Genomic DNA, 12,976 nt, shown 5'->3' with positions numbered 1-12,976 from the left:
CGTCATTCAGGCACTGCACACTGGAGTGGAGCATGTGGGTCTACACCTTACATAGGTTGACTATTCCATGCACTTGAGGGCATACCTGGGTATTGCCAGGGTAATGGGCTTATCATGGCAGCACCTGTGGAGGCTATAGCCTGGATATGGTGACTTACCAGGAATAAAGGTACTGTCTGAGCATTTGCCACTGCACAAAGCATAAGATGACTAAACCCTGTTGGCTTTGCCCGTGCTTGTTTCACCTAGGACTACGTTATAGTAGGTTGGCTTAGTCATGTTCATATACTTGACTTGCAGAGTTCCTTTTGTTCCGTATGACTCTAATGCCAGTATTGCCAACTCCAGCCCCCGAGATCTGCAATCCCACCAGGTTTTCTGGCTACCCTCGTGAACCCGTAGGCCCTTTAAGTGAGGTGGCACTCTATGGGATGGGTGGGGTTGCAAACCTTACTCTTACAACAACAATAAGACCGACTCATGAAGTTGACAAAACATAACTGTTTTTAATTGCAATTGTCTAAAACAGGGAGTGCAACGGGCGTCAACAAATGGCCCACAGAATAAGTCTCAGTGCATTTAGTAAAAAACAATACTTTCATAGCAGAAAGTCGTCATACGTGACGTCATACTATGTGGCAAATAAAGAACATGCTCTTGGGGTTTTGATAGGCTTAAGGGGAACATCTAAGTATACTTTCTATATACGGACCAGTGGTGATTGGGTCTCTAAGATTAGGTGGACGACTATGCCCACCTCTAGTGCAAGTCATCTTCGCTGTCATGAATTACACAACGTTTCATTGGCTTTCAAACTATAGGGCTCTTTCCTACATGGCCCTTTACAATTGGTCGGCACGCCTGTACCCTTCTGGAATATTCCACTCGCTAGAAGCACTCAAGCTGGTACACCAGGTGCTGGAGGGTTGGACTTGACCATTCCTGCCCATCCAGTTAGCCCAACATCTGTCATCACTCCTGCTGTCTGCCAGTCAATTAGTCTTTGAACTCGGCCTTGCAAGTATCACTGCGCCTGAGAATAGAAGGGAGTGTGAGCATGGCCTTATCTTCAAGTCTCGGCGTAGCTCTCCCAAAGGCTATCGCCATCTACCCCATGTGACAGTCGACCGTGTTTTGAGTTCTTTCTTCGTATTTACCACTATTAAATGAATAAAACTTGTCGCTTCTAGTGTTTTTACATTACACCTCAACAGGAGCTTGCCTCACTTCTCACGTTCATTGTATCTTCTCAAATAGATACCCAGTTTCTTGGTTGCCCCAACCCTTGACCCAGGGCCAGACAAGCTTTCTCAAATATTCCCTTGTTGTCAGCTGTTTTCTTTAACTGCGCCACACTTTCAGCCCTTCTGTTCATGGGGTCCTGGTTTGCTAAAATGCATTGTGGAACATCCAGATTCTATACACACATATGTAATGGTGGCACCACCTGTGGTCTATTTACTATGTATAGCCGGCCTCATGATTGCTTAGTCTACTTGCATTACAGCATCTGTACAATAATACAATGGCTTGCATTTTCTTCAGTGCTTTCCGCACATGCAATCTTCATTCCACACGTGAAATGTTGCTCATTTCTTTATTTCGCCATCAGATTCTATACGTTCTATGTAGACTCTTCATTGGAATCTCTTCTGGGTGCATCATTTCTGCTTCATGTGACATCACCAGTCTTCTCTTTCACTCATCTTCACACTTCTTCCGGAACCTCCTTTAAAAGACTGCCATTTCTCTGTGGTTCCATCATATAGGGCTTTCTCAATGGATACCTTGCTTCAAGGACTTTTCGCGGTATAGGGACCATTATTGGTGTTGTGCATGTGGCATTTTCCGGTTTCCAACATATATGCAATATGGAGGCGGGACTTCCGGTAGAGGCACTTGGCTCCTCCTCTGTCAATATTTCTCATTCTGAGTCCCTGTATTTGTAGGCATTCGGTGTGTCTAGACTGAAAGACTGGAGTGGATTTGGCTCTTGGGGACCAGTGGCTCAAGGTGTGCAAGTTGGGACTGTTGGTAACATTTCACCATTAAAGCAGGTTGTCTGGCCCTGTGCATGCTATACCTGCCACCCCAGGGGCTCAAATGTTTCCACAGACTAATCAACAAGGTGAGTTTTCGTTTTTGGTTGAAACTGGTGTGGCTAGTTGTGGTGTGGATTCTGGTCAGATGTTTCCTTTCTAGGGCAATACGCCATTACTTGCCAGGTACGTGTGTGATTTCCAGATCCCTTCATATACAGACATACATGCATAGGGTCTAGGTAATCTTGTCAAGTTTTTTTGGGAATTTTAATTTGTCTACGTTGTTTTCTTTTAATCAATTTGTCCACAAATATAGGTGGGGCTGCCCCCTGGCAGCCCTCCCCTTGAGTACCCCCTATATGTGTTATTATGATTACCCAGGCCACATTCAGCCAAGACCTCCCTGTCCCGCGTGGTATGCACAGAAAGAGCGGCATTAACTGGATCGTCATGTTTGTTTCGTGTCACTTAGTGCAGCCCTCTCTCTAACAAAAGAAAAACCAGACATCTCTCAGATCAAAACATTTGTGCCTTCTACCAACAAACTTAACCCATTGATAGGCTTGCCATTCACTCAAAAATAATATTAAAACAATATATTTACCAGAAAAATAAACTACTGGGTAGTCTTCCCACCTTAATAAAAGGTTCCAAAATGTTTCTGCCTCTTGGCATTGTCGATCTTGAATCCAGTTTCCCATCACCCTGGTTCCAGTGCAAAATACTATAAAATGCTTTAACGTCTAGATGTCAGATTCTAATCTGCAAAATCTGCAACCAAGGTCATTGTCTTTCCTGTAGATTTTTAGGATCTCTTTAGTCGGACGAGCATTTAGATGGAATCTTAGCTATTGAGTACGATACCAGCGGCATGGGAAAAGGCTCACATATCTCGGTAGTCAATCAAAAGCCTTAACCAGTTAAAAAGTGCAGATTGCAACCAATGACCATTTTAATTCAGGTTTGAATTCGTTTTTTCGTGCTGATTTCAGTGCAGCGTAATCGTCTATAGTCCCCCTATTCGGTGTTGAATAGTCGTAATGCTCGGGTGCCAATATTTAGCAGTAGCAGTGTGCGCTTTTTCTTTCCTGCTGGTATCTCCTGGCCTGCATGTCAAGCTCACATTGTTGGATCCATACTCCCCCACCTGAGCATATGGGTGAAATGGCTTCATGAATGTCGCTTGTGTGGAATCAGGCCCTCTGGGAGCTCTGTTGCTGTTGCCTTCCCTGGTGGGGCTGTTCTGAGGGCTTGCCATATTGTTTGTTCCCAGTATGTTGTGCAGACTTTTGGGGTTGCTGGGGTTTGTGTGTGTGTCCCTCCCACGCCCTCCCCTTGCAGGAGTGTTGTGCTGCGCTCCTTGGCTGTTTGCACGCCTCTCGTCTGCTGGCTGGTGTTAAGAGGGTGAGTTGTAGAGGGGGGTGGGGGGGGTGGCACACACGCGGCTTCGTTCCGCTCTTCGTTGAAGTATCAGGTTCCCGGCCTCGTGTGGAGCATCCGGAGGTCAGGTCAATGATGCTCGCTGCGGAGCTTAGGAAAGACACAGCACCCACCCACAGTGTTGCCAACTCCTCAGTGAAGAAAGTAGCTATTGGCTCCCCTAGAAGTCGCCAGAAGTAGCTAGATGATGTCACTGCCTAATTTGCATAATTACCTCCTCTTTCCCCCTGCGATTTATGGCTTTTACTGTGGCCCCCTCCCCTTTTAACACCTCCCTTTTAAGTTATCAGTGTGTTTTTACATTACTCCCGTTAGAAAACGGGCGAATGACAGCACTTTTTTCAATTGGTTTGGAAACTTGCATAAATGAGAAAGTCTCCAAACCAATTGAAAAAAGTAGCTAGATTTCTCGCTAGCCGCTTTTTTATGAAAAAGTCGCTAGGGCGGCGTACTTTCTCGCTAAATATAGCGCGAAAGTCGCTAGGTTGGCAACACTGCCCATCCAGGTGGCAAGTTCTCACTGGGCTCCGCCCCTCCCAGGTGGTAAGTTCTCACTGGGCTCCGCCCCTCCCAGGTGGTAAGTTCTCACTGGGCTCCGCCCCTCCCGGGTGGCAAGTTCTCATTGGGCTCCGCCCCTCCCAGGTGGCAAGTTTTCACTGGGCTCCGCCCCTCCCAGGTGGCAAGTTCTCACTGGGCTCCGCCCCTCCCAGGTGGCAGGTTCTGACTGGGCTCCGCCCTTCCCAGGTGGCAAGTTCTCACTGGGCTCCGCCCCTCCCAGGTGGCAGGTTCTCACTGGGCTCCGCCCCTCCCAGGTGGCAGGTTCTCACTGGGCTCCGCCCCTCCCAGGTGGCAGGTTCTGACTGGGCTCCGCCCCTCCCAGGTGGCAGGCTCTCACTGGGCTCCGCCCCTCCCAGGTGGCAGGTTCTCACTGGGCTCCGCCCCTCTCGGGCACCCCCCTCTTTATTTCCTCACTGTATCTTGTCACATGATTCGGCATGTCTGTATTCACCACATGCTGGATCCTGCATCGCCAACCCTGACGTTGCAGGAGTTCATGAAAGAAAGGACCTCCCCATTATACGAAGACTATAAAGGCACCCTCAGATTTAGGAACAGCTCATGCGCTCACACTTACTGTTGCCAGTTTTTCAATGTCATCGTCAGAAACGCCAAGCGACGCAAGTCCAATTTCCTGTTAAGACATAAAATTACATTTTTATTGCAAATGCTGTAGCTATGTATGAAGGTGTGTGTGTGCGTGTCTGTCTTCAAGTACACATTTTGCTGTGTGTTTTTGTGGGTGTGAATGCATATCAGTGTATGTGTCCAAGTGTGTTGGTTTGTGTGTGCATCCGTTTGTCTACATGTGTACAGGGGTTTGTGCATGTGTGTGTGTGCTGTGTGCATGTGTTCTTGCATCAGGAGTACATTTATGTGTGAGCATCAGTGTGTGCATATGTGTAGGAAACAGTCACATCACTTTGTGGGTAAATGACACTGTACTTATTGCAATTCTATAAGTCACCTCCAGACAGGTGATGCAAAGGGTCACATTGTCCCCCCTATTGTGTTATCCACTAATAATGGCAAGACACCAATTTAATGTGAAAAACGAACAGGTGCACAACTGTCATGAGCTTTCAAAGACCGATGTGTGGCCCGCGTGCGGGTCCGAGTTTGCCCGATCCATCTTAGCATTTGTATTTTTACGAGCTTTCAGTAAGGTATTGCTAGAGTTCTCCTGCCTAGAGGCCTTCTTCCCCTACATCGCCCCTACAGTGTGCGCCTGACTCCAGGGAGTCTACCCAATGAGAGGTTCCCTAACAATATTTACTCCAATCACCAGCTTTGTAAGAAGCAAGTTGGGTGCCAGGCTTTCCATTTCCCAGCTGTGCAGTGATTTCATACTGGGCTATTTTGGGCTACTTTTCAGAACCCATTGGATTAGTTTTGGGCTACCTTTGACAGCAGATCGCTTTTTTGTTTGGCCTCTTGAGACTGCCTGTTTACACCCACTTACCGTACACCCAATCTCTATTCCTTACCCTCTTTCTACCCCCACCCACCTCACTCCAACTATCTCTACTCCCACCCAACCTACTCTAACCTGTTGACCCCACCCACCCGACTCCATTCCCTCTACCCCAACCACCCACCCTACCCCCACTCTCTCTAACCCCCAACCCGTGACATTCTCTACAATCAACCCACCTACCCTACCTCTGCTTTCTCTACATGTCTCACTGTCTCTACCCCACCTACACTACCACCCTACCCCACTCTCTCTACTCCATTCATCCAACCTCCACTCTCTCTACACCACCTTACCTACACTCTCTCTGCTCCCAGCCACCCTACCTCCACTCTCATTACCCCATACACGATACCCCACTCTCTCTACCCTACCCACCTACCCCATTCCCTCTACCCCAATCACCCACCCTACCTCCACCCTCTCTGCCCCATCCGCACTACCACATTCTCTCTACTCCCACTATACCCACCTACTCTACCCCATTCTCTCTACCCCATCCACCCAGCCCCTAATCTCTCTGCACCCACCCAACCTACCTCAGTCTCTCTACCCACTCTACCCAAACTATCTCTAACACGCACCCACCTTACTCCCACTCTCTATCCCCACCCACCCTACCTGCACTCTCTCTAACCCTGCCCACCCACTGTAACCCCACTCTCTCTATGCTATACACCCTACCCTCTCTCTGCACCCTACTCACCCTACCACATTCCCTCTACCCCAATAACACATCCTACTTCCACTCTCTCTGCCCCACCCACACTGCCACCATTATATCGACCCCACTATACCCACCCTCCCTAATCCACTCTCTACCCCATCCACCAAACCTCAACTCTCTCTACAACCACCCAACCTACCTCACTCCCTCTAATACCAGTCACCTTACCCCCACTCTCTCTAAACATAACCCGCCCACCCTACTCCCACTCTCTCTAACCCCCTATGCCATACAACTTACCCCTTTCCCTCTACCCCAATAACTCTCTAACCCTCCCTACCTCCACTCTCTCTATCCCATCGGCCAAACCTCATCTGTCTATACGAACCACCCACCCACCCTCCTCCTACTCTCTCTAACCCCAACCAGCCACCCTATTCTCACTCTAACCCCCACGCACCCCACCCCCACTCTCTCTAACAGCACCTACATACCCTACCACACTCTCTCTACCCCCAACCGCCCTACCCCTATGCTCTCTACCCCAATCAGACGAGCTCCAGTTTCTACAATCAACCCATTCACACTACCCCTACTCCCTCTACCCCCACCAAACCATTCTACCTCAGCTCACTCTACCCCACTCACACACTCTACCTCCACTCTCTCTACTCCCACATGCCCACCCTACCACCACCCTCTCTAACCCCACCTACCCACCCTACTGCCACCCACCAACGTCCACTCTTTCTACCACCAGCAATGCACACTAACTCCATTACCACCACCCACACCCACCCACCCTACCCCACTTTCTCTAACCCCCGCTCTCTCTAACCCCATCTACCCACCCTACCTCTATTCTATCTACCCCACAAAATCACACTACCTCCATTCTCAACAATCAACTGATCCACCGTACCTCCACTCTGTCTACCGACACCCACCACCCTACCTGCACTCTTTCTATCCCCACCAACCTAACCTACCCCTACTCTCTCTAGCTCCATCCACCCACCTACCCAACCCCCACTCTCTCTACACCCGCCCACCCTAACATCAATCTCTCTACACTCACCCTACCCCTGCTCTCTCTGCACCCACCCACCCTAACCCCACTCTCTCTACACCCACTCACCCTACACCCACCCACCCTAACCCCACTCTCTCTACACCCACTCTCTCTACACCCACCCACCCTAACCTCACTCTCTCTACACCCACCTGACCCCCACTCTCTCTACCCAACCCACCCTACCTCCACTTTGTATTTCCCTAACCACCCACTGCAGCCCCACTCTCTCTACTCCATACACCCTACCCCACTCTTTCTACCCTACCCACCATCCCCCATTCCCTCTACTCTAATTACCCTCGCTACTTCTACTCTCGCCACCCCATCCACACTACCACCATTCTCTCTACCCCCACTATACCCACCCAACCTACCCCACTCTCTGTACCCCTACCCACTCACTCTACCCAAACTCTCTCTAACACCCACCCTACACCCACTCTCTCTAACCCCCACCCACCTACCCTACTCCCCCTCTCTTTAACAACCACCCACCCTACTCCCGCTCTCTCTAACGCCCACTTGCTCTATCCCCACTATCTCTAACAACCCAAACCCCCATCTCCCCTCCTCCCTCTGCCTTTATCACCTCCTTCTTTCTTATCACATCTGATGAGGTCACTAGGGTTGTCCGATACATAAAGGTCTCCTCCAAATAGGTTTCCTTCTGCTCCTCCAGAACAATTAAGGACAACATTGGCTCTCTTGCCCCTGCACTTGCTGATTTCTGCAACCACACATTTGCAACTGGATCTTTCCCCTCTTCCCTCAAGCACTTCCTGGTGCGCCCCCTCCTGAAAAAACCTTCTGCAGACCACTCTTGTCCAGCCAACAACTGCTCCATATCTATCACCCCTTCCTTGGGAAACTCTTGGAGAAGCTGGTCTTCCCCCAACCTACCCAGCATACTGAGCTCATTTGTTGCCACCACGACCATCAATCTGGATTCTGAGCATCCAGAGGCATGGAAACTGCTCTCCTGAACACCCATGAGCAACTGCTTGCATCTCTTGATTCCAATGCTCCAGCTGTCCTCATTCTACTCAATCTCTCCTCTGCATTTGATACGGTCAACAACTCCATCCTCATAAAATGACTCCATGATACTCATGGTATCTCGGGGCGGGCACTGGACTGGCTGACCTCCTTCTTCCTTCCTCAGTGACCGTCGGTCCCAGGATATTCTGGGTTCCTTCTCCTCCCCCACCTCTACTCCACCTGAGGCATCCTTTAGGGCTCCAACTTTTCTCCCTGGCTCTTTAACACCTATCTTTGCCCCATTTCCATCTACTCCCCTAACTTCCAGTGTTACACAGATTACACACAACTCTTTTTCAATCTTCCCTCTGACCCCCTCCTTACCTCCTCCATCATTACTGACTGCCTATCTGCCATCCCGTCCTGGTGCACTTCCAATGATCTCTGGCTCAATGCCAGCAAGGCTGAGCTCCTTCCAATTGGAACTCCTGCTCCCTCTTTCTTCCCCTCACTCTGGCCATCTTCTATGGGCTCTCCCCCTTTTCCCTCATCTCTAGCCAGAACCTAAGGAGACATCTTTGTCTCCTCTCTTACATTCCTCCCTCACATTCTGAACCTTGCCAAGAAGGCCTACTTTCAACACCACCTCCTCAAAGGAATACTTCATTTCCTCACTTTCCCCCAGAAACTCAATGTCTCCAGAGCTCTGGTCCTCTCTAGGCTAGACTACTGCAATAGCCTCTTCCTTAATCTACCCTCTTCGTCTCTATGACCACTCCAACTAATCCAGAGCAGGGCTGCAAGACTTATCCTTGGCCTCAAGCCCAGGGACCTCAGCAGCCCTAAAGATTCTCCACTGGCTCCTGGTTGCTGCAAAGATCACAATCAAATCCCTCTGCATCGTTGATAAGGTTGTCTGGGGCCGGGGACCACACTATCTACAACTTGCTCTCACTAAATACTCTCCCTCCAGATGTTTCCGTTCCTCCAGGAACAGGCCTCTGTGTGACAAGCGCTTTGGTAAACAGCGAGCTGGTGGACAATCTCTTTCCTCAGCAGCACCCTCCTATGGAACAGCCGCCCCCTTCCTCTTCATCTTGAGCCGGTTCTCCTCAAATTCCAGAAGCTCCCCAAGATATTCCTTTTCACCTCTACTTTCCCTCCCTTCATTCCTCCTCAGCTAATCGCCACAGTTGCTGAGATTTGTGACCAGGGCCCTTATGTTTCCGCTTGGGGCCAGGCCTCCCACACCCAATCACCTTCAGCCTCCACCCACTCACAGCACTTGCCTTGGCACCCACTGGCCTATGCCACTATAGGCTGCACTTATTTATTTATAGGCAGCGGACCTCTCACCCAGGCACTTTCAGCTGCTCACTCCCGAGCACTTCCCTCCTGTTACACCTTGCACTTATCCCCCAACCCCTCATCTCTTCTCTCTCTCTCTGCACTTGCATGTTCTGGGTGCTCACAAGGCCTAGTAGGTCCGCCTCTATCTTTCATTGTCATATCTGTTTTTTTTTCACTCCCATGTTGCCGCCCTGTTGTCCTGTGGACGCTCTGACACACCATTTACCTATATAAGCACCTTACAAAGGCACAATAAATAAATAAATAAATCCAGGCTACCCCTACTCTCTCTACCCCCACCCACCCACTCTACGTCTACTCGCTCTACCTGACCCACATACTCTAACTCCACTCATTCTACTCCTCCCATCCACCCTACCTCCACTCTCTCTACCCCCACCCACCCATGCTACCTCCACTCTCTCTACCCCCACCCACCCACCCATGCTACCTCCACTCTCTCTACCCCCACCAACCCTACCTCCACTCTCACTACCCCCACCCACCCTACCTCCACTCTCACTACCAGAAACCTGTCCCACCCTACCTCCACTCTCTCTACCCCCACCCACCCACCCACGCTACCTCCACTCTCTCTACCCCCACCCACCCATGCTACCTCCACTCTCTCTACCCCCACCCACCCACCCTACCTCCACTCTTGCTACCAGAAACCTGTCCCACGCTACCTCCACTCTCTCTATCCCCACCCACCCACCCTACCTCCACTCTCGCTACCAGAAACCTGTCCCACCCTACCTCCACTCTCTCTACCCCCACCCACCCACCCACCGTACCTCCACTCTCTCTACCGCCACCCACCCAACCTCCACTCTCTCTACCCCCACCCACCCATGCTACATCCACTCTCTCTACCCCAACCCACCCACCCTACCTCCACTCTCTCTACCCCAACCCACCCACCCTACCTCCACTCTCTCTACCCCCACCCATCCACCCTACCTCCACTCTCTATACCCCCACCCATCCACCCTACCTCCACTCTCTCTACCCCCACCCACCCACCCTACCTCCACTCTCTCTACCCCCACCCACCCACCCTACCTCCACTCTCTCAACCCCCACCCACCCACCCTACCTCCACTCTCTCAACCCCCACCCACCCACCCTACCTCCACTCTCTCAACCCCCACCCACCCACCCTACCTCCACTCTCTCAACCCCCACCCACCCACCCTACCTCCACTCTCTCAACCCCCACCCACCCACCATACCTCCACTCTCTCTACCCCCACCCACCCTACCTCCACTCTCTCTACCCCCACCCACCCTACCTCCACTCTCTCTACCCCCACCCACCCACCATACCTCCACCTTCTCTACTCCCACACACCCTACTGCCACTCTATCTACCCCCACCAAACTCTCTCTACAACCCACCTACATCCCCACTTTCACTCTCTACCCTCTCTCATCCTTTCTGTCACACACTCGCTTTATTTCTTACCCTCTCACGCTCACCCTTTCTCACTCATATTTTCTCTTGCTCATCATCAATGGTGCCCTCTGTTAGGAAAGATTTCATAATTGTAGGTAATTTTCCTTCCATGTGGCAACCCCCAAACTTTACACCCTGATCTAGACTTTGCCAGAGAAGTGCAGCCTTCCGCCGCACTCCTCTGGGCTTTTGCTCCATTCTTACGGGGAAACTGACATGCCCTTAAGACAGTCAGTACCGGGAGACTTTGTTTCCCTTAGTCCTTTCCTCATGTTGCAGCTTTTGAGCAACATGAAACAAGAGTGCACCGTAACTTACATTACCGCGCTCTTGGGTCTCTAGTCATTCCAATGGCCCTAGAAACTCTCGCTGGACTTATCATGAAATGTGCAAGTGTGTCACGGACGGGACTGTGGCAGCTATCGTTTCTTTGTGTTTTGAACCCCTTTTTGCCATGTTAACCCTGCTTCCTGCGTTTGGTTCAAATTGGTGGCCTGGCCACCAAAATGGCCATGCCACAAGGTTCTTTGTCCTGTCCGCTGACCGTCTTGCCCCTTCACCTTCCCCCAGGTTGAGCCGACCCAGGGCAGTCCTTATCTGGTCATGCACTTTACCGCGAAACACAACGCTTTCGTGGGCTTCTGCATGCCTTGTGTGTGCCTCCAGGATGTGGGCTAGGATGTCTGTTCCCAAAACACATCCTGGGTGCCAGAGAGTCTAGAGTGTCCTGAATGCCTGGGACCACCGTGGTCCGTTATAGGTCCACGTATGGTGTGAGTGTTTGTGAGCGGATCTCCCATTGGGCCCTCTCCATTTTGGCGCGAAGGGAACTCTGGATAAGAAGAGGCTGAAAACCCCACTACCATGTCGATCTCCTGAGTTCTCACGAACAAAGGATAAGGAGCCAAGTATCCTGCAACTAAGAAGCTGAGTCGAGGAATCGCTGGTGACCCGCTGAAGGTTTGGCACCCTTCACTGCTGTCGTCCTGTGAGACCACTTGGCCTCTGATCGAACGAGAAGGTCTGCAAAGGCGCTTTGACCCTTTAGAATAGTGGGAACAACTATTCTCGGCATCTTCACCAAATCCTGTAAGTAAGCCTTCGGAAGCATCCCTGGGCCATCCAGTGGACTGACCAGCCTACACAGGAATCTTGCTCTGTCACCGCCGTCTGGCTGCTGCTAAATTCCGAGTCCTCGGCACTCTCACACGATTCGTACACTTGGCGTTCCCAGGTCTGAAGTGAGACGTGTGCTTTGGGACCGGAATACACGCGGTTGCCGAGTTGCCCTGCTGTGGTAACAATCTGTGTGTGTTCGCTGCATTTGGGACACCCTCGACCCTGACTCCTGCTGTCACGGAATCTACACGGCATCGAGACATCCTGCTGATCGCATCTGAACCTGCCAGTACCGAAATGGAACCGGAGAAGCCTGGGTCTTCCTGCATCGGGGACCGGTGAGTAGTCAATACCCTAACCGGTCGCCCTCCCGCAGGAGCCTGTGGCTTTCCATCGCTGTCGTAAACAACAACCCTTTCCCGCACTCGCGTCCTGCTTCTGCCCACAGGTGGAGGCCACGCTTGAGTAGCGGGGAACTGTTCATCATCGTTTTGTTCACCTCTCTGAACTGCCTGATTTCCCTGAAGAGACTCCCCTTTGCTCGTTGGCACCCGCATGTGAAGGTACTTTTGAGCACAAGGCTCCACTCTTCGTAGGGCTCGGACTTCCTTCTAGTTAGGTGGCCTCTGATGTTGAACTGGGTCTAACGATTACTTGCACTGCCTGTTTTCCTCCCCATCTAGGTGGCCTGCATATTTCGTGCTTCTAATTCGTTAGACCCCTTGGTCTTGTATATATATTGTATTGCTTGTGATGTGTTGGTTTATTGGAGTTTTACCGTGATTCTTTACTATGGTCAATGTTACAAAGGCCT

At 51.0% G+C, this 12,976-nt stretch overlaps 1 protein-coding gene across 1 annotated transcript in view; it reads right to left on the bottom strand.

Annotated features, from left to right (window-relative positions):
- LOC138514765 (tyrosine 3-monooxygenase-like) overlaps positions 1-12,976 on the bottom strand; it is a 456,844-nt gene that overhangs the window by 122,636 nt on the left and 321,232 nt on the right. The window contains exon 9 of the mRNA XM_069630145.1: positions 4,618-4,674. Coding sequence (XP_069486246.1) covers positions 4,618-4,674 — 57 coding nt within the window. The remainder of the gene's footprint in view (positions 1-4,617; positions 4,675-12,976) is intronic.

This window comes from Ambystoma mexicanum, chromosome 12, assembly GCF_040938575.1.
Source record: "Ambystoma mexicanum isolate Mex_15411 chromosome 12, UKY_AmexF1_1, whole genome shotgun sequence".
NCBI classification, from domain to species: domain Eukaryota; kingdom Metazoa; phylum Chordata; class Amphibia; order Caudata; family Ambystomatidae; genus Ambystoma; species Ambystoma mexicanum.
This window is presented reverse-complemented; position numbering and strand designations above follow the sequence as displayed.